General features: G+C 41.4%; 1 protein-coding gene across 1 annotated transcript in view; it reads right to left on the reverse strand.

Annotated features, from left to right (window-relative positions):
- AGY1 (Albino or Glassy Yellow 1) overlaps positions 1-2056 on the reverse strand; it is a 52954-nt gene extending 50898 nt beyond the window's left edge. Inside the window, exon 1 of the mRNA XM_086509076.1 lies at positions 1553-2056. Coding sequence (XP_086365202.1) covers positions 1553-2008 — 456 coding nt within the window. The 5' untranslated portion in view covers positions 2009-2056. The remainder of the gene's footprint in view (positions 1-1552) is intronic.
- Between the last annotated feature and the right edge of the window lie 21322 nt (positions 2057-23378).

Here is a 23378-nt window from a genome sequence, read left to right on the forward strand (position 1 = left end):
CCACGCACAATCAGGGCAAAAGCCTCAAACTAGTATCTGCTACAAAGGCCAACCTAAGAGGACAAAGAGCCTAGGGCAAGGATGATTAAGAAGAAGCTGCAAAGAAACACCAAGAACCTCTGAAGGATCCACATAGATAATGCCAATCAACCCAGTGTTTGTTTGAACCTTTCTTATGTGGTCCCTTAGTTAGTGTATCCAGCACATATACTCAATTGAAATTTGAATCATGCCTTTACGCGGTTACTACCAATAAATTATCTAATCTAATTTGTATTGGCCGAAATGATTTTTCTTTGCTATTAAGAAAGCAGAAATCACATCTTTAGAAAACATATTGCTTTTGGAAAATATTAGGACTCCAGAAGCGGTGGAGTCATCTTTCAGCATCAAATCCAAAGTAATAGCCTTCAAAGTTCGGAAACCCAGGACAGGTTAGTACCAACATATAATCACCACCCCATAGATGCTTGCCCACAGGGTTGTCACAGTGCGGTCATACAATCAAGTATGGTATGGTTTCATACAGGAAAAATACACGGTGTGTTTATTTGAAAACTCTTAAGAACTACTTAAAATCAGACCGTGTGTTGCACCGTATGGTCATACACTACAGTCGTAGAGTACACACTATTTGTGTGATACTGGCATTAACACACTGTATGGAAACTTCCACGCTTTCCCACGATGCCACGATGTATGGACTTGCATCTTCAATTGGAGGGCCTACATAGAGCCTTCAAACCACATCTCCAATTTACCTTTGAGCCACCTCTCTATTTTACAAGCCCACCACCAATTTGTAAACAGCTATTTGCGCTCATGACTTCTGATTGAGTGTCTTGTGGCCCTCTGCTGCTTCTAGCTTAAAAACTTGTGCCTCAACAATTGAATTCTCAAAGGGGAGGTCCCTTAGTCCAGGCTTGCATGGACTCTCAAAGGGAACCGACTAAGACAGGACCTCCTGATGTAATATAACCATCACCTCTATCGTGCATGTATTCTTCAAGTACTATGTCCTTACTCGTATCAGCAGAGCCCCGCTCAATAGTGGGTATAAAACTAGGTATCAATGTGATACTTCAACAGAAGGCCTACTGTGGACTGAGAAACCTGTCATAATACAACCATCAGCTACCATCAAGCATGTAATGGCTGAGTACTGCATCCCCACTGGCCTGCCCCATAGTGGGAGACAACTAGGTATCATAGATGCTCCCACCCACACTGCATGGGCATATCCTCATACAAAGATCCGCTACTGACTTTTTGTAATGGTTCCAGAGATGCAGGGCGTCGATGATTCTAGAACTAAACAAATCAAAAATAGCAAGAGGTGGTTGACTCAGTATACACACCACAAAACAATCACCATTTGACTCTTGCTTTTGTGCCGGAAATCCAAAATGAAGCAGATTTTAAACTCCTTACATTTGCACTTTTCTCTGTACAAATGCTATCAATCAAAGGGCCTTTATTGGGCGATGAAACATGAAATTCTTCACATGAACAAGTTCATTATCCCCAAAAATAAATGGACATCTATACTTACAGGCAAAACTGAATCGATTGATTCTCCATTGGACACGCGCTCCTTGAACATTGTAGTTTTTCCACGGAGCTCATCATCAGAGAGCTTTGAAATGGTGGGCTCAAGAGCAGTCACAGTGATAACAGTTGATGCATAGAGCTGGCGAGTCGTCTCTCCAGGGTCGGCACCTTTGAAGAGACCTCCAAGCAAGCCCCCAAGGGACGCCGTGGGGGTAGGCATGGAAGCCTCCCTCTTCTGTACCTTTGAGAATGAAATTGCAGGATCCTGAATCCATGAGAGGTTCTTCTGTCCTAAAAAGGAGCTTCTTTTGACATCGCTTGAAGAGGATGAGCTGCAGAAGAAGGGAGGAGAAGGTTTGAGTACAGAAGGCAAGGTTCGCGGAGATGATGAAAACCAAGCTTCTGATGCTGCTGAAGAAGACAGAGAGTCACAAGTGGCCATAGAGTGTACAGCCATGACACCTCAGAACGACGAGGTCTGTGTTATCTAGTAGAACCAGCTTCTAAATTCAAAATATGACCCAGTGTAAAAACTATTTTCCTAACAATTTATCGGTTAGCATATATTTTGTGGGTTTCGGGGAAATATGTGTTGCCCGATTTTGAAAAATTCACGGAAATCAAAAATCAAATGAAGGTGCGATTATTTAAGCCGAAAGGAAAGTGGAGGCATGTATGGTCGATAGTCGTTCGAGTCTCCAAAGCATCTCTCTCTCTCTCTCTCTCTCCTTCCTTTTGTAGGCGGTGCGCAGTTGGAGGCTCATCAAGATGGGGCCAGGTGGAAGACATGCCACTCGGCTTTTGGTGACCCCCCTCGTTTGGAGGTACAAAGGAGGGGCAAGGCGAAGGAGACTGAGGCTCTGTCGTTTTGACGAGGAGGAGCACGAGGGCGAGCTGAGCTGAGTGATGAGGAGGTAAGGGACAGCACGCAGTATTTTGTGTGGCCGAAGTAGGCGAGGAGAGTAGGTCTACCTGCACTAGTTTTTGAGACGCAGGGCGAGAGCAAGGGAGGAGGCAATTGTTGTTGATGTTGCTGGCGGAGGCCATGCTCTCTCTCTCTGTGTGTGTGTGTGTGTGTGTGTGTGTGTGTGTGTGTGTGTGTGTGTGTGTGTGTGTGTGTGTGTGTGTGTGTGTGTGTGTGTGTGTGTGTGCGCTTCTGTAGGTAGTGCGCAGTTGGAGACTCATCAAGATGGGCCAAAGTGGAAGACATGCCACTCAGCTTTTGGTGACCGCCCTCGTTTGGGGCTACAAAGGAGGGGCAAGGCGAAGGAGACTGAGGCTCTGACGTCTGCAGGCGAGAAGGAGCACGAGGGCGAGCTGAGCTGAGTGATGAGGAGGTAAGGGGTAACAGGCAGTATTTTGTGTGGCCGAAGTAGGCAAGGAGAGTAAGTCTGCCTGCATGAGTTTTTGAGACACAGCACGAGAGCAGGGGAGGAGGCAATTGCTATTGTTGTTGTTGCAGGCGGAGGCGATGCTCTCTCTCTCTCTCTCTCTCTCTCTCTCTCTCTCTCTCTCTCTCTCTCTCTCTCTCTCTCTCTCTCTCTCTCCCCTCCCCCTACTATACTCTATACTGGGAACTATTAAAATAAATCCCCATTGACCGATCGCAGAGAGAGAGAGAGAGAGAGAGAGAGAGAGAGAATCTGAGGAGTCGGGCAGGGAGGAATGAAGCTTCAAGTGAGGCGAAGCCAACGTGGAGGAGTTGAAGTCGCGTGGGTAGCAAATCACCTAGAGACCAAACAATCACGAGGAGCCGACCGTCGCAAGCCATGAGCACAACACGCGAATGGGTACAAGACGGGTGAAGCGTGCGTGAGGTAGCACAACCAACGAATTGAACTTTTTTTGGTAATTATGGACTCGTGTAGCTTGAATCAAAGTCTCCCCGACATAGTGGCTACTGAGAGAGAACTCCGATTTCATCAGCAAAGTGCCAAGTTCAACCTCCTGCAACGTTTTGTGATAGAAGAGCAAGGGTATGAATGTAAAAGGTGGAATCTACATAGATTTCACCTAATAGAAATGAAGAAGAGCCAATAGTAGGTGTAGTATAGGTTTTCTTTGAACACTATCTCGATCTCGAAGTTACGTAAGGCCTAATAGAAGTCAAAAGATCATGGACATATTGGGCACATATAGTGAACGGGACCATTGATCGTAAAGATGGATTCATTGAGTGTGCAAAAAGAAACAAGGTGAGGAGGCACGAAGACATGCTAAGTTAAGGGGAGATGAGGGAGTAAGTTCAAATACGGCCCATAATCACATGAAATTTTTGTTGTGTTTTATTATTGTAATGGTATTGATATTTTACTATTTTTGTAGATGACATATGGAAAAGGCTTTACCGATCTAGGCCTATGCAAACAAATATATATTATGTACATTTTATTATTCAAGTGCTCTTTTATGAGCTTTGGCCATTTATGACCGCCTGGCTAGTTTGTACTCACTTTGACCATTCAAGAAATCTATAAAGTAAATACGTGCAAGAGAAAAATGGTCACTCTTGCACGGGGGGGAAATTGCACCTAGTGCTTGTTCTTCTTCTCTCCTCTCCCCTCTTCTCTCTCGTAGTGTCGATGTAGTACTCCACTCTAGGAGGTGCACCTGCATGTGCTCTCTCACTCTATTTCGCTCTTTGTCTCTCTCTGTTCGTGTTTTAGTTCGATTATGGATTTGTGCGAGTCGTCGGGTATGTAGATTTGTTTGTTTATGGCTTGCAGTGTGCTATTTTGGGTATTTTGTAGGGCCCTCCGCGGCTCTGATACCATTGCTACAAATAGATGCGCGATGGCCCTGCAAAATACTCAAAATAGCACAATACATATAATAAAATGATAAATCGGCATACCTGAATCATCGCACACGGACATAATCGAGCTCAACACGAACACACAGAGAGATATAGAGCGAGGGAGAACGTGCATGCGCACCTCCTAGAGCGGAGTGCTACGCCGGCACAGCGAGAGAGAAGGGAGGAGAGGAGGGAAGAAAGACACAAACTTGGGCACAATCTCCCCCCGTGCAAGAGTGACCATTTTCCTCTTGCACGTATTTGATTATAGATTTCTTGAATGGTCAAATTGAGTACAAACTGATCGGTCGATCATAAATGGCAAAAGCTCATAAAGAGCACTTATATCATAAAATGTACATAAATTGTATATCCTTTCGTAAAGTCCAATGACAACTGATGTTTTTGCCACCTGTCAGTTGCAATAAATAGGTAAATATCAATTCCATTATATACCTCTCCGTTAGAAAACAATTGTCCTCAGTTGCAAAGATAAGAATCTGCAAACCATACTTGTCAAAAACAGTGATTAGTATTCTGTGTCAAAAATATCACATAGTAAAAGAAAATTTTATTAAACTAAATATTGCTTATGCCTGCCGTCATCCACATACTACCTGTTCTAGTGTCCCATACCACTAGAACAAGCAGTATATGTCATACCCTGATGAATCAGGATATCCTTGGTCACACTCATCATCGATCAAGTCCGATAACATAAGCACTGTAGTGACAAAAAATCATCATGTACCCCAATCTAATTTTAATTTCACAATATAAGTCCAAATCCAAAACACTTTCATAATGTACCTGGGTAACAAAATCATACCAGTTATAGTGGTGGCCAGTCACTGCAGCATGATTTTGTGATCGGTGTTGCCTAAATCAGCGAATCTACACCAATAAGACGTGTTGCCTAAATCGGCGAATCTGCACTAATCTTGCCTACATTGGCGTATCTGCATTTAGATTTGTGAAGCTGCATTTTGTCAATGCTGCCTAAATCAACGGATCTACACGGAAAATTGAATTTGGAATTGGGATTTGGTATACCATGATTTTTGGTCACGACAGTGTTTATGTGATTGGACTTGACATTTATGAGATCGATGATGAGTGTGACCAATGATATTCTGATCTATCAGTGTATGACATATACTACTTGTTCTAGTGGTATGGGACACTAGAATGGATAGTATGTGGATGACGGAAGGCATAAGCAATATTATTTAGTTCAATAAATTTTTCTTTTACTATGTGATATTCCTGACACAGAATACTAATCACTGTTTTTGACAAGTGGTTTGCATATTTTTATCTTCGCAAAACTGAGGACGATTGCTTTCTAACGAAGAGGTATGTAATGGAATTGATATTTTACTATTTTTGCAATTGATAGGTGGAAAAATCTTGACCGATCTAGGCCTATGCGAACATATATATTATGTACATTTTATTATTCAAGTGCTCTTTTATGAGCTTTGGTCATTTATGATTGACAGGCCAGTTTGTACTCACTTTGACCATTCACGAAATCTATAAAGTACGTGCAAGAGGGAAATGGTCACTCTTACATGGGGGGAAATTGCACCTAGTGTCAGTGTTATTCCTCTCTCCCCCTCCCTCTCCTCTCTCATTGTGCCATCATAGCACTCCGCTCTAGGCAGTGCATCTGCACGTACTCTCTTACTCTCTCTCGCTCTCTTTCCCTCTCTGTTCACAATTACGTGCTTGTGGATGTGCCAGGTATGCAAATTTGTCAGTTTTATGGCTTGCAGTATATTGTTTTTAGTGTTTTGCAGGGCTCTCCACGCCTCCGTGTGTAGCAATTATAAAATTGTATGATCTAAGTGGTTTATATATTACAAAGAGCTCCTCTTAAATAATATGAAAGGTGCACATTGCATATGAACATTTTGAAATAAAATAAAACGAGTAAGAAGTAAAATAAAAACAATCAAATTTAAATTAAAAACACAAAAAATATTGTAGTGTTTTTATAAGAAAATATAAATTTAATAAACATAGAAATTAATAAAACAAGATAGTGAAATGAATTTTTATGAAGTTTTTAAATGAAAGGATCTTTTATCAATATCTCATATCATGGGATCCAATTGCTATGAATAAACTTTCAAGGCCCCTTAGGACACTTGTCAAGCAATGAAAATTGAATGACCTTCACCCATGATGCACTAAGGCCTTTAGCATGCCAAACATGATTATGAAACCATGTCTTCAATGTGGGCCGATGGCTTGCTATGCACAACAATCAAGACAGCACTTTGCGGCTCAAATCGGGGGAAGCTAAAGAAACCTTGTTGACAACTTTCGCTCTCAAACAACGAGAAAATTGGAGATAAAATCATATCTCTATTCCAACTGTTCTTTCTGGTTGGGATCTGCTTCCAATGCACAAGTCCATGCTTGCACCTTCTGTCATATTAATCTCTGGGCTGAACTCCAATTCTGTATATCCTTCCTCTCCACATATTGCAACCCATGTTCATGAACCTTGAGATGCTCACGTGGAAAAGCAACATGACTCAAAGAAGCAATATCCTCGCCCATGCAAGTAGGTGACCCCAGTTTTGAAAAATGCATGTTTCCATGGAACCTTGGTAGATCCTTTTAGATGACCCGATTTTAAAAAGACCATGTGGGCAAACCTATCCATGTTGTAGGGAACCGGCCATGCAAAGAGGCAATGGGAAACCCCTGCATTAAGCATCCATGTTGTGCTGTTTTCACCAAATACAAAGTGAATCTCTGCATTGTTTTCATCAAATTCTTTCACCTTAAAGGTTTGTGGCCTTGAGCAAGATGTGAACGGAAGCTATGTTGTTTTCAACATATGCGATAGGAAGCTCTATAAGATGTGATGGAAAGCTATACATTGATTTCAAGAGATGCTTTCACCTTGAAGGTCTGTGGCCTTATGCAAGATGTTGACATGGGTGAGAGGGGATGTTGGAGGAGGGTGTCATGTGTGTGTGTGTGTGTGTGTGAGAGAGAGAGAGAGAGAGCTGACGAAGCAGGTCTCCTAATAAGTTTTCCATCAGAAGACCTTCATGTCTTTGAGGAGACAGGGTTGTCTCTAGGTCTTGAGTGGGTATCAAGAGAATATATAGTAGTGTCTCTATACATGGCTCCATGATCCTTAGAGGTGGAGGGCATATTTGGATCTGGTGGCACAAAAGATTGTGTCACTGACTGCTTTCCCTTGTGGATATACTCATTCAAGTTGGTCATTTGATCTATAAGACCATCAAGAGCAACTAGGAAAGTCTATAATTGCATTTCAATACTTTCTAGTCTATGTACTATCTTCCATTGTTATAAGTTTTAAAGCAAAATTCACCTTAAAACTTTACAAAAGATGGAAAAAAGTAAGCTAAAAAATCTATGCACAAATGTAGAGAATCCTTCCTGAAAGACACCAAAACGACTATGTTGGAGTGTGTCAATGACGACCAAGATCCTTGGATGAACACCCTAGATGCACGAGTGTTTCTGATCTTGTATAGGTGTAAGGTTTGATCTATTAGTAATTTTCTCTGGGTCGGTTGTTGTGAAAACCTGATCTTGAACCAATTGCCCTCAATCTAAATCTCAAAAATGATGGCCAAACCCTTTGAGGCTCACATGGTGTGAATGTTGTGTAGTGATAAAGGGCTACCAATGTAGCAAGCTAACTCAAAATCCATTGACAAGGAGGAAGCTGAAGCTAATTAGTAGCCAACCAAGGGAACAACATCATTCATGGTAGGTAGTGTTGCCTATTGAAGATATGGAGGCACCACCAAATTTTTGAGGATAGCTGCCTAGAGCATATATGGTGACAACTGCTCATAGGGATGCAGATGGTGGCATACTATGGGCAGGCTTTTGCAAGTGCCACAATGCATGAGAATTATAAGAAGCATGACACAAGTAATGGTTGCCTGAGATATGGTTGCTAACTATAGCGGGCTATTGCTATGCTCTTGAGTGTAGAAGAGTTCACCTTGCCTTAGACTAGGGTACTGAAACTAGCATGAAATGATTGCATGTAGTAAAGTAGTACATGAAAGTACTGGATTTCCCAAGGTGTCAAACTAAATCACATTAAAGTATGGATGCTTGTAGCAACTTGAACACCTTAAAAGATGTAGCGCAAGAAAGGAAAGCTATGATATTAGTATCGTGTAGCGCTACCATAGAGAGCTCTGCATCACGAGCCTCACACACACACACACACACACACACACACACACCCACACACAACTCTAGCTCTCTCTTCTCATGACCCGTGAGGGCCACCTCATGGGTAGACTCCCTATTTATTTGACACTTGGCCGTCTTGGCCTTTATCCATGCTCTTAGAGGCGATGATGGAGAAAAAGACATCGTGTGCACACTCACACCCTTGAACCTTAACACACCACAAGTAATTCACTTAATTTCCTCACTTCACACACAACTACTCAAGAAATCAATGAAAAGCCTCCCCCCAAACCCAATTCAAGCTCCAAACATCTCAACCTACAAGCCTTTGCCTACCCCCACCGCATTAAAAATCACCTCGATGCTGCCTGCAAAGGACGTGGATATTTTTTAGCTTACTCGATCAGTTTAGGGAGCCCATGCCTTATAACTCTTGGCGCTAAGCATGATTGGGCACGGACTTGATCACCATCCCTGATCAAGAGAAAGGAAGGACCATAGTCTACAATATGAAGACACATGAAATCCATACATAGCCTTTAGTGGACACACAAGATATAGATTCAACAAAAAGTGGTTCATATGATAATGATGCTTCATCGACGTTATCAAAAGAGCATAGAGAAAGGCTTGATGCAATTGTTTTGTGATATATTTGGGATAAGTATTGAAAAGGGAGAATCCTTGCATAATGGGGGGATCAAGAAGGAGAAAGAGATGAAGGTTCAAAAGCTTAGGAGATTGGGGGTCATTCATGATGAGAAGGCACGTTGTGAAGAGGTGACAAAGCTTTTGAAAGCGAATTTTATCTTTTGAGTGGAGGAGTCTAAATGGGTTTCTCCAATAGTTATTGTGCCCAAAAAGAATGGAAGATTTAGGGTATGCATTGATTTCGAACCTTTGAATGCTACCACCAAAAAGATTCATTATCCACTACACTTCCAAGATGAAATCCTCAATCAGGTTGCAGGTCATGAGTGCTGCTCAATCATGGATGGACTCTTTGGCTACTATCACCTTGATAGCAATTAAAGATCGATTGAAGGCTACCTTTGTGACTCCTTGGGGTTGTTTTGCCTACAAGAGAATGCCTTTGGACTGGTTAACGCATATGCTACCTTTCAAGCATGAATGAATAAAGTGTTTGATCCGTACTTGGGTAAGTTCATTCAAGTTTTCATGGATGACATTGGATGTTATAGCTCCAAGATCAACCATTTGAAGAAGCTGAGGTCGAGTTTTGAATGACTTCAACAAGAGGGTGGGCAACTCAACCCAAAGAAGTGTAAGTTGGATCATGTCAGAGTCCATTTTCTAGGACATGTGGTATCACAAAACAGAAAAGAGGAGACTGGCCCTTAGAAAGTTAAAGCTTTATTGCTTATGGATCCACTAAGAAGTGAAAGGAGTTGGCATCATTCGACTATAAGCTCAAGGACCTATCATAATTTTTTTGGATGGTATGTGAGTATGTGTATCCTCTTTAGAAATTGAGCCATAAATTTCAAGCATTTGAATGGAATGAAGACATGCAACAAAATTTTGACAATATCAAGGAGGTATTGTGTGTTTTATTGACAGTGAGTCCTCCTGAGTTGGAATCCATTTTTTATGTATTAGTAGCTTTTGGGTCATTCCTCTTACAGAAGCAAGGTGGAAAGTTTAAACCAATCTATTTTGAGAGCAAGATGAAGAATGTAAGTGAGTTCTCCTACACGAAAATGGAGCAGTGAGTATTTGCATTGGTTCTTGCTTCTCGCAGGTTCAAGACATATTTGTTACCGCAAAAGTTCCATGTGCTCACCACATCAAACCTTTTTTTGGATGTAGTACAACATTTGAAGCCTAGTAAGTGCATCTTAAAGTGGACTATGGGGATGCAAGAGTATGAGTTCAAGTTCAAAGTTGATCATTTTGCTAAAGCTCACCTTGCAGACATAATGGTACGCAAGGGAGAGGAGATGATGTCTTACCCTAGATTAGACAATGATGATCATGAAAAGGAAGTGGATATTGTGGACATGTATAGGATGATGTTTGATGGTGTATACAAGAAAGTTCTTCAAAAGGCAAGTGGTTGGCTGATCATCAAGAATCCAAAAGGTGATGTATTTTTTTCTAGAGCTTATGATCTTGATGAAGCTGAAAGCAACTATGAGGCCGAGTACCTCACTCTTTTCCTTGGATTGAATCAATGTGTTGAGTTTGGATTGAGGAGAGTCACTATGAAAGGGGATACATTGTTAATCATGAATCTGTTGCTTGGCTTGTGGAATGTTAAGAAAGACAATTTAAAGAAATGGTTTTATGGCATTAAGAAGCTTTTGCAATGGTTTGAGAGAGAGGACGTTTAGAGTTTTTGAGTTTTTGGTGATTTTTCTTGTGTATTTTGGTGGTCATCATCAAGTGTGATTCCGAGCCTTGGTCAACTCGACTCACTACGCAGTGTCTACGGGTAGGCAAGGACTAGAAGGCCACAATGTTTAGAGCTTGAACTGTGTTTGGGGGGATGATTTTCATTGATCTCTTGAGTGGTTGTGTGTAAGGTGAGGAAAGTAAGTGAAGTCCTTGTGTTGTAGGTGCGACGATGTGTGAGTGTGTGCATGGTGTATTTTGCTCTATCATCCTTTGGTGATCATGTTGGAGATAAGATGGATGCTCTTGTAGCTCCTTTTCAAGGTCAAAGAGGCCTTGTAGGTATCAAGGGAGTCACTACAAGATGTGGAAGTATTTCTAGGTAAATGGAAATGTCCAGAGGGCATGTCAAAGATTCAACATATGAGAATAGTTGCAAAGCAAGAAACTTGCATTGGTAGGTGAGATTCTCATGTTTTATGGCAGAGATAGAATTCTAAGGAATGTACCATATAAAGAAGATATAGGTTTGATTTTGAAGCATTTCCATGAAGAAACAGGTCATCAAGGCCGTGGCCAAGTTGTATTTTGTATTCTAAGAGCGGGTTACTATTGGTCCTCCATGATAAGAGATGCATATTTTTGGTGCAATTCATGCCATGAATGTCAAGTGTTTGCAAATCAAAAGCTTTTGGCTAAGCCTCAAAAACCAATAATGTCTTTTGATGCATTTACAAAACGGGGAGTGAATGCTACAGCTTTAATGCCAAGGAGCAATAATGGCAAAAAGTATATCCTTGTGGTTGTGGACTATATTGACAAAATGGGTGGAAGTGAGAGCTGTAAAAAGACATAGCAACAAGAATAGTGGCCTCTTTTCTGTATGAACACGTGTGTTGCAAGTTCAAATCTCCTATGGTTATCATTTTTTATCATGGACTAGGGTTTAGGGAAAAATGTATTAGTTCTTTCACGGAGAAATTGAAAATTCAGCATAGGCATTCTTCTCCTTACTACCCACAATGTAATGTATTGATTGAAACCTGCAATGGTCAAATGTTGTCAAAGTATGCTAGAGAGAATCCTAAAGAGTGGGATGTGGACTTGGAAAAGGGTTTGTGGGCTTATAGGACTTCTTAGAGAGTTTCTACATGTGGGAAGTGTGGATACTCTCATCCCTCCCTGAAATTTTGACACATGTGGTAACTATCTATTTGCAGCACCCGATATGCAATGATGCACAAACCGCCTTGGAAGTGGTCAAAAATATAATGTTGGTATGTGGACATGGTGTGTGTGTGTGTGTGTGTGTGTGTGTGTACACACTTGGGTATCAAGGATCAAGCCTACAAAGTTTGGTGCAAATTTGAGTCCATTTGGTATTTTTCCTGTGAAAAATGCTTGTTGATCCGAAGGTAAAAACTAGACAAAACTTGCCCTAAAAAGGTCAAAACTTGTGTGAAAATGCAAAAACAATTCCATGTAACTCATGTTTATGTGAGTATACCAGTTGAGGTAGTGTGTGTGTGGAGTTCAATATTAGCACTTTCACCTCTTTATGTGAAGAAGGAAGCATGGTTTCTACACATGGTCCTATGCACTTCCGTCGTGTTTGCGTCATGTTCTTGAGTTTGTGGAGGAGTGAATGAGAGGTTTTTCTATTAAATTTTTCACTTGGGAGAGTCTATGGAATTTTTGAGGTTTCCATGGACGTGTGTGTGTGTGTGTGTGTGTAATTGAGGGGAAAAGGTGCAACTTTCTGCAAGACTATGTGACCGTCTATTGATGCCATTAGGTTGAGGCTACACCAAAGAGTCCAACATAGTGGAAGAGTTTTGTGAAGCTTTTGCAATGATTTCAGTGAGGCCTTTTGTGACTGGACTTTTAAATGGTTTTTCTTGTGTATTTTGGTGGTCATCAACTGTGATTCCAACCACTACTGCCAACTCTTGATGACTTTCTAGTATCAAGAGTTGGCATCAAGAGTTGATCGTGTCCATATAGGGACACATTACTCCTCACTCCCTTGGTCGTTTAGGATAATCAGGGGCATAGTGACCCTCTTCACCACAATCCTAGCATCTCCCCTGTGATTAGCTATTGTACCTTGCCTCCCCCAGCTATCCACCCTTCTCTTTGATTTCTATCCATTATGTTAATCTTTAACTCTTACAATTTGACTAGCAAGATTATGCAAATCCCTAGCTAAGATAGGATCAAGATCTTGAACCACTCGCTCCACTCTATCATTCGTTGCCATAGTAATCATTGGCTGCACCACCACTTGCTCAACATATGGCATGCCTTGCTCCCACATTTGTTTGATTTTTTTGCTCTTGGCATCAGCAATCTCCACCACCCTTCTAAATGTAGCAGGCTCCTCTTGATCGACCTTCTCCCTTACACTTAGAGATGTAGACAGTCCATAAATGATCGTACTTTGAAGAAATCCCTTGGCGTTACTTGGGATGTTGCATTTACTTTTCACCCAAAGTTCTTTAAAGTGTTGCAAAAACTCTTGAAATTTAGCATGAACATCTTGTTGCAAACCTCTCAACTTTATCGTTGCTTCTATCACTATTAGTCTCTTTCCAAACCTATCAAAAATTGCTTGCTTCATGTGCTCCCCTAATTGCTTTTTTTTCCCCTCCAATCGTTCAGATTACTCACAAGCTTCCCCTTTTAGTGCAAGAGGAACTACATGAATCTTTGCTTCATTATTTACAATGCGCATACCAAGGGGATGCCACTCAAAGTCATCAATCTAGTCCTTCACATCCTCCTTCCCTATAAACACTGGCCTACTATGTGCCATCACTTTGGAGTCGCTTCTCCTTGGCTTGAATAGTTCCACAAAAGTTGAAATCTTGTGCTTCAACCACACTACCAATTTTCTTCAAGGATTCTCAAACTTCACAGCATAACCACTTCACATGGGTGCACAATCGGCAAACATTTGCTCACCACAACACAAGGAATCAATTTAATTTATTCACCTCGCACAAAATGAGTGAAGAGATCAATGAAAATCCTCCCCCCAAACCCATTTCAAGCTCCAAAAGTGTTGACCTAGAAGCCCTTCTCTACCCACCAACACTACGTAATCAGTTGAGTTGACCAAGGCTCAAAATCACACTTGATGACCACCAAAATACACAAGATAAACCACCAAGAACTCCAACCACAAAATTTCCCTCTCAAACCATTGCAAAAGCTTCACAAAACTCTACTCTTTTGGACTCTTTGGTGTAGCCTCAACCCTAAAGGCACCAATACAAGGTCACATAGCCTTGCAAGAAGCCTCACCTTCTTCCCTCAATTCCTTGCACACACAGATACATAGAAACCTCAAAAATTCCATAGACTCTCTCAAGTGAAAAATTGAAGAGAAGAAACTCTCATTCACTCCTCCAACACACCCGACAATAGGACACGAACAAAACGGGAATGCATAGAACCACGTAGAGAAACCCTGCTTCCTTCTTTACACAGAGTGCTGATATTGAAGTCCACACACACTCCTTCAACTCATATACTCAGAAATGTAAGTGATGTGACAAATTTTGCCTTTTCACACTATTTTGAGCTTTTTTGAAAACTTTTAAGGCCCAATTTTGGCCAGTTTTGCATTTTTCACACGAAATACCAATCAAACTTCATTTTCCACCAGATTATTGTAGGACTGATCCTTGATACCCAACATTTATGGCCACAAACAAAAATTATATTTTTGACCACTTGCAAGGTGGTTCGGGGCTTTATCCGACATCATTCGGGATAAATGACCATCTATGAGCTATCATTGTCCATTTGTCCCCAAAGATCATATACATGATGTACAAGGTATATAGGTTGCTTCATCTTTGAAAAAATTGCATTTTTGGCTAGCTAAGTTCTTTTTGTTTTTTAACCCTTAGCTTGTATTCTCTATTTGTAGCCTCCTGACAAAGTTTAGGTTGATTTGGACTTGCATTTGTCTTTACAAGCTAAAGTTTTGGATTTCAATCTTGAGAACGATTGATGGGCATCTCTAGCACCTTTTGGTTGCCAAACACATGTAGAATGATGATGACTAGAATTTGGCATGATCCTTGGTGTCTTCTGTAGATATCTATCACGATAAATGACTGAACTTTCATCTTTTCCCTTTTTGTTATTTTCCATACTGTTAGTCCGTTTTGTTTGTTAGGCTTCATTAAGTCACATGCAAGATACAAAATTTACAGTATAAAGATCTATTTCTTGTATACGGTCGTGTAGTTGCATGAAGTGTATGGTAGGAAGTGTCTTGTAGGCAACTTTACACTTGATGGGTGCTTTCATTTAATCGCATCACCAACTTTCTTTGTCTTTGAAGGCCATCCCAGAGTTTGAAGGCCATCCCAGAGTTTCTTTGTCCTTGAAATCCATCCCAGAGTTTGATGACCATTATCATTTTTGGCTCATGTTGTTGTTGAAGACGGATCATCATTATGTTCTTACCTCTGACATCATAGCCTTGTGCATATGGTTGTTGAGGCATACCTTGTGAAGCTTTGTTATTTTCTTGTACCTTCTTCTCTTTGTACTGCTCAGGCATCTCTTAAGTCTTTTCTTCATCCGGATTATGGATTTTTTTTTTCTTTCTTTTTGTTTTTCAAGAAAATCTCAAAAATAACTAAGTAAAACCAAAAATCAACTTAAAAAAAAGGAAAATCATTTAAATAGAAATTTGAAGGCTATGTACTCTCTACACATGTCCCTAGGGGCTCATATATGGCTTTTGTTCCCGTACTCCTCCTGTAACGCTATTATGAGGGCATATACTCTGAATTTTGTCAAAAAATTATCACAATCAAACACAAAAATTCAATGCATCTCACAAAACATTGCCCTTTAATATTCATAATACTAGGTCCACATTTATAATGCCTTTCCCCCTCCTATTTGGAGTCCTCCTTGATGACAGGGTATCGCCAAGGGTATGTACTGTGCTTGGGCAATTAAAAATTATACCTATGCAGGCCTTGTAATGTAGCCCTATTATGCATACACAATCAATGCATGGAAAAAAATTATGTTGTGCAAGATGTGGGTATAAGCAATGTGCTTATTGACATTTTCTAGGGAGGCTTATTATTCTAAGCAATATGATGGTCTTTGAAGCCACTACAAGAGGTTGTGTGCACTTGTGACGTTTTTAGCGACGAAAATACATTGGGTTTTTATACTCCTCGGCGTCACAAAGACCGTCACTAATAGCGTCGATATGGGGACGTCGCTATAGTCGTCGCTATATAGCGGCACTAATAGCAATTCTTACAGGCTACCTATAGCGACACATACAGCGACGATGCAAAGCCTTATATAGCGACGCCCGAGAGTAAAAAAATTTGGTGGCAGGGCATTGAAATCAACCATATTGAATGTTTCAATAATAGAGTAAACCTAAATGAATCCAAGATAAGCCAAGATTCACATTTGCAAGAAAGTGCAAGCTTAGGTATAGACCCAAAGTAGTCACCCACAAGACAATATAACCATTAACTCCATCATCCATAGTATTGTTTGCAGAATAAAGTTACAAAACTGACAAAAGTAGATTGATGAAAGTAAAATAATGACAATTGTACACATCATAAGCAAAATCACTTGATTGTTAAGCTTTGCAAATGTAATAGTTACAACAACATTGTCATTATTGAGAAAATATACATGGTTTTCCAATAGTTACAAAAAGACGTATACACGTCATCTCATGATACATATGCTATGACAAAAGCAAACTAATGCTATCTAGCTACGGCTAGACTAATGTCGTCTAATCAGACGTCTCATCGCGTCCAAGCGGCGTATCTGTCGGATTGTGCAAAAAAAAAAAAACAATACGACAACATGCCGTCGTGAGAACTCAAAATGTCCATCATGGCGTTTAAGCCCTTTCTGCCTGCGTACTCGCGCTTGTACGGTGTGGGGTCACGTCCTGTCATCGACCACTATTCAAAACATCCAAAGAATCCATTATGTTAGAATTTAAAGACCCCTAAACCCTAAACTATCAAACCTAAAGAGCAATGCAAAAATACTTACAAAATCGGCCTCAAATGATGCCCACCCGCCACTCCCCAAGTGGTACGAGCTCCCTGCCTCTACTCGCGCTTTGGCTGCCTCCTTTGTTGCTTCCACTAGTCAGGATTCTCGCGTGCTACTTTCTTCGCATTCTTCCAATCTTCTTTCGCTAGCCAATCTGGTCTGTTACACCCATGCTTTATTGCTTTTTGCACTTCAGAACGCTTGTGCTTGCAGTACTCGTGCATTCGAACCTTCATTAGGTCTTCATTGAAGCGGTCATCCCGTGTGTTGACAAGGGAAACTGGTCATGCAACATGCTCATGACCCTGTCTTTTAATTCACTTGGTACTTCACTCCAGGTGTTTAATATGTAGTTTCTAAACACTTGAGAGCAAAGACCGCGCATACGCAAAATCACCTTCTTACCTTCATCATCCAAGATGATGCCGCCGCTGAAGTCGACGGAGTAAGGCAAGCCCTCTCGCCTGTGACGCGTGAACCTGGGTGTCCCGATAGGGGTCTCTAGCGACGTGTCAATGGGGGTACGAACGTTAGGTGTCTCCAGTGGAGTCTGGGCCCTGAAGCGATTGGGGTGACTCCTGGAGGAGTAGGTAGTGGTGTGTAGCCAGGAATGGATGTCAGCTGTGCAAAACCTGGCGTAGATGGAAATGTCGTGGCTAGTGTGGGGGTGGGCAAAGAAGGGGAAGGTAAAGAGCCTCGTCAAACACGAGGCGGCGTCGAGGCATCATCGGCGGCATCCCCACAACAACCGACGCCGCCACCACTAGAGCTCGGTGCCTAGACGAGTGTGAAGATCGTCTCATCGATACCGAAGCTTTGGAGCATGCTGAATGCTCCGAAACAGAGGGAGATGCTCAAGAAGTAGAACACCGTGATGGTGCTCCAGAGTGATGACAATCCTCCTACCACTGCCTCTGCCGGGGTGACAAAGAAGAAAGAAACTCATCATCATCCAAACACACGAACATTTAATCTTAATATTGAATGAATGGAGAAGAAAACATGGACAACTAGAGAGAGAGAGAGAGAGAGAGAGAGAGAGAGAGAGACTCATAAAGGGGGAGGGATTTCTGTGTAGAGAGATTGCATTGAAGTTCTTATGAATTTGTAAAAGCACTGCGCTCCGGGTGCGATGGAGACTGAAGCTGCAATCGCGAAGGTGATCCGTCTCTACTCATAGATGTTGCTTGCCCCACCACTAGATCTAGTTGATCAGGTGAAAGAGACGCTAAGAAGGAGTAGTACTGCTTCTTAGCGTCTCTTTCATCTTAGCGTCTCTTTCACCCGATCAACTAGATCTAGTGGTGGGGCGAGCAACATCTATGAGCGGAGACAAATCACTTCCTTCGTGATTGCAGCTTCAGTCTCCATCGCACTCGGAGTGCAGTGCTTGTTGTCCCTGCTTGTGAGAACATACCTGGAGCATACGTACCTGGAGTGGACGCAATGATGATTAAATACAATGACGCAATGATGCATATAGACAGGAATGGACAAAAAGCCACGTGAATACAATATATATTTTAAAACGGAGCAAAATTTTTCAAATATAATATTTATGGCTTTAAGAGGTCTCTCTCTCATCCTCGCATAGCTCAGCATAACTTCCCATATCTATATAGAGCTCTCCGTTTTAACAGATGTCCTCCGTTTCATTTGTAGATCCTCTGCATGCACCCCATAGAGAGTAGCAGCTTGATGCTCATCTGGCACCACCTCAACGGCTTATGACTGAGCATCTTCTCCAATATCCTCCATTGATGCCACTGTGATTGGCACATGGTAGCCCTTATACGTCCGTGCACTACGAGGGGCTACCTCTATTACGTACCACCAGTTTGATGCAGACTTTTTAGGATGAAATATCACTTGCCAGAGCCACATAACTTACATGAGAGCTTCCAAGCACATAAGTTCCAAAATTGAATGTTAACTATTTACATACTTACTTGTTCACAATGCTCGGGTAGTACGAATGTGTTTCTTAGGTCGGTCCATTTATTAGTTGAATCCACCTCAAGGAAACCAAACTCTCCTCTACGTACAGTAGCGTTGCGACCCTCCATGATTATCTTGAACCATTGCACGTCGAACAAGTCAACAAAAAATCCTCTATATCGATCCTCAAAATCTTTGCAGCGTGCCGAAGTAAGCGAGTTCTGCCACCACAGGATCTACATCAGAGAACCGTCATCGACTAGACTGTTCAAATTTTGCCATGATTCCACAATCTTGAGTAAAATGCTTTTTGTCGATCCGTTCCACCCTAAAATGTCGGCCTTTACACCATGCTGTTGTGTATGACTTATACTACAACCAACAAAGATTATGAGTGGTCGTTCAAACATCTAGAAAATCACTAGTCGTACATTGCAAACTTACGTTGGTCGCGTAACCCCGAGAGTACTCCCACTCCTCTTCAATCACTTCTTCACCACACTGTAGCGCTTTTCAATTGGTTGTGCAACCATCTTAAGCTCATGAATGTTGGTAGGCTCTCTAGACCCGCCAGATAATGCATTGGTGATCATCTTCCCCGTCTCCACTTGATCCGTGCCCTTTGTCACTCTTGCTGTGCATCCTCGTATTGTGAAATCACTTTTGCATCACTGGATTGTGAAGCATGCAAAATCGATTGATTTTAGCCTCTAGATCTTCCGTCATCTTCTTCTCAACACCGAGATTGCACATGACAATCCCAGATATGCGCTCATCATCTATGGTTCTCTATAGCGTGTCCCGAGCTTTATCAAATCCATCTAGCTACTCTCCAATGTAAACTAGGGACTCTGATACCAGCCAACCTTCTGCCATGCTACCCTCCGGACGTGCCTTCTGACGCACATATCCCTTAAGGGTTTTCATGAAACGCTCTAAAAAGAACATCCATCTGGAATGTACTGTGCCAACTATTTCCACCTCATCAACTATGTGAACAAGAAGGTGCACCTGAATGTTTAGCATGGTAGTAGGAAAGTGTTTCTCAAACATGCACACAACCTCCGCAGCATTTAGTTTGGCAAATGGTATGAATTTTACATTGATCTCCTTTTGTGAGATCCATTGCACCAACTTTGCAAGTTTGTAGATTGTGTTACGGACGTTAGGAGACAAACATCCCTCAATGGCCACCGGTAAAATAAACTGCAAAACACGTCTAGCAATGATATTAAAGTCCACACACGATTTTTTTCACACAATTCCCACTATGATACTTCATCATACCTGACACATTTTATGCCAATCGTGTGACTTCAAACCGGTAAGCTTTCCTTCTTTAGTGAAACACATTGTGAGCGAGTGCATTATGCCAGTGGGGTCCGCACAGATCGAATGGTCTCTTTTACTTTGCGTTCTTTAGCTCCTGTGAAAATCCATGGCGCTTTAGGGAGTTTTATCGATCCATCGGATGCTGTCTGCGGCCAATATTGCTCCATACGATCCACATTTCTAAGCTCAACCCTGGCTCCCAAAGAATCTTTCTTACCAGTCAGATGGTCCCATAGTAGATTACCCACATTCTTGAATATGTGCATTGGATCGAGCAAGTGATTGATAATGAGTCGGGGCCAATATGGTAACTCGTACCATAGAGAGAGTCTCTTCATCCATGGGGGCAAATCGTCATCACACATCTCCTTCTTCTCTAACCATGCTTGTGCATACATCTTCGGTGGCTCTCTTCCCAAAAAGCCGTTGCGTAACACATGATTCTCTGGAAGATATGCTTGATGACCTTCGTAGATTTGCTTCTTCAATGAGGGCGGTCGACATGCATTCAGTCTAGGTCCACATGTGACACATGCTCTTTATCCGCTTGTTTAAAGCCCTGCATGTATACACATGACAATAGATAAGCTTGAGAAAAACCAAGATTTATAGTGTTTGAGTTTGAGTGTAAATCACCTGAGCATTCTGTTAGTCCGAGATAGTCATGCATGGTCACATTAGAATGTCTCTGATCAAAGAATTCCGTTGACCTGTGTGTTAGCTCATATCCACCACTTCTATGCCAATCCACAATTGTTGTAGCTCTTCCAATAGTGGACGAAGATACACATCCATATTCTTCACTTTATACCGCCCCGGCATAATCAAGCTTAGCCACAAATGCCCCTACTTGGTAGTCAACCATGGGGGAATGTTGTAGTTGACGATGACAACGGGCCATACACTGTAAGATGTTGATCTTTGACCAAATGGATTTACACCATCCATAGCCAGGCCTAGGTACAATTTTCGAGCTTCCCTGGCAAAATCCGGCCATGTTTCGTCTATATGTTTCTAGGCTGTGCAATCTGCAAAAATCCATAGCACACTATCTGAAGATTTATTCTCCTCATGTGCTAGGGCAGCCATGGACTTAAATTCGAAGAAATGCTTGATGCGAGGAAGCAGAGGAAAATGTCGCAAAACCTTTTGTGGAATTTTTGTTCCGTGGAGATCTACTCGATATCTCTCGGAATCACATTTCGAACACTTCTCCATGTTTATGTATTCCCCTTTGAAAAGAATACAGTCGTTAGGACAAGCGTGAATCGAATTGTAATCCATCCCCAAGTTTCACAAGATCTTTCTTGCTTTCTCTCTAGAATCTGGCATCACATTATCAACTGGCAGTATGTGTTCTTTGAGCAATCTACACAGCAAAAAAATGCGGTACACTTGTGTAAGTAATCTATCAGATCATTATACATCTAGAGTTTTTTATTAAAGTAAACACATTGTAATAGATCATATGAAAAGTGTTGTGATGCTAGTGTCACTCCATCCAAACTTTGCATGCATGATGTTGAGAAGAACCAGGATCTCCTTCAATCTAGACACACATTCTCCATCATACAACGGCGTATCGGCTTCACTTTTCATATCATCATAGATAAGCCTTTCTGAATCCATGATTGTCTCGATCATTTCATCGATCTCGGGCTCAAACATTTCCTTGTTGGGAATGTGGTCTGCATGATCATCCTCCGAGATGTCAGAGGCTACATCTTGTGGCCTCACGTATGCTGCTTGACTAAAGCGCCTGCGAACACGTCTATTGGGTTGCAAGATTGCTGCCTGTTGGCCAGCGTCAGAGTCCGATGACACTGTAAACTACCTCACATCCTCTAGTCATGTCCAATCCCCACACACCTTGGTCTTGCACGGAGATCAGAACCACCGGGTTATAATCTCGTCTTTATTGGTCAATGCCTACATTGGTGGGTACGAGAAATCTATACACCCACATCTACATGATAGTGCATGTAGTGGACAAAACCCCTTTGCCTCTTTTTTAGCTGTAGCATTTCACAACATCTTAACATCTCTTCACAGTAGATCTTTGTTCAAGGGATTACTTAGCACATTACATGTTGGCCTCCAATCTGAGTATCATGCCGTTGAAAGCTTTCCAACTTAAGGTCGCATCCGTAGAGAGGAAGAGAGGGATCACTGTTCATCTAACTCTAATTTTTTGCTGTAATCCCAAAGGTAGACTCTAATATAAAAACTCAATCCAAAATATAATCTTAAATCTAACTTAATTGAACATGTGGTGATTCGCGGCTAATTGAATATGGTTAGTGTGTGAGTTAATAGGTGTCAGATTATGATAAGAATATACATATTGTTGTGTAACTAGTGTTTGCTCTTTGGGCAAAGCGCGCATTCATTGACATGCACTAAAATCTAACTTAAATCTAATCTAATCTTGAACTCAAAATAAACTTAAATTTAATCTAATCTTAAATCTAACCTAAACCTAAAGGTAATCTAACTTAAATCTAAATTTAATTTAGTTAATCTTAAATCTTGTCTTAATCTTAAATTTAAATCTAATCTAATATTAAACTCAACATAAACCTAAATCTAATCCAATCTTAAATCCTAAACCTAAACGTAATCTAACTTAAATCTAGCACAGCTAGCTAATCTTTAATACTGTCCTAATTTTAAATCTAACTTAATCTTAAACTCAACATAAACATAAATCTAAATGTAATTTAACCTAATTTAATTTAAATCTTAACCTAATCTCTCTCTCTCTCTGTTTTTTTCCCTTACCTCTCTCTTTCGTCTTCTCCCCCCCTCTCTCTCTTTGGTTTTTTATTCTCTCTCTCTTTCTCCCTCTTTCTCTTTCTCTTTGTTTTCTTCTTCTTCTCTCTCTCTCTCTCTCTCTCTTTCTTTTTGTTTTGTATCTTTCTCTTTATTTACTTTCTCTCTCTCTCTCTCTCTCTCTCTCTCTCTCTCTCTCAAAGGCACAATGTGTGTGTGTGTGTGTGAGGGAGAGAGTGAGAAAGAGGGGAAGGGAACATGAGAGAGAGGAGAGGGAAGGAGCATACCTGGCTCTCCTTCCTCTCCTTGTGTATGTGTGTGTGTGTGTGGAAGAAAGAGAGAGAGGGAGAGTGCG

The sequence above is a fragment of the Adiantum capillus-veneris genome, chromosome 3 (assembly GCF_014529385.1).
Source record: "Adiantum capillus-veneris isolate H3 chromosome 3, ASM1452938v2, whole genome shotgun sequence".
Lineage (NCBI taxonomy): Eukaryota > Viridiplantae > Streptophyta > Polypodiopsida > Polypodiales > Pteridaceae > Adiantum > Adiantum capillus-veneris.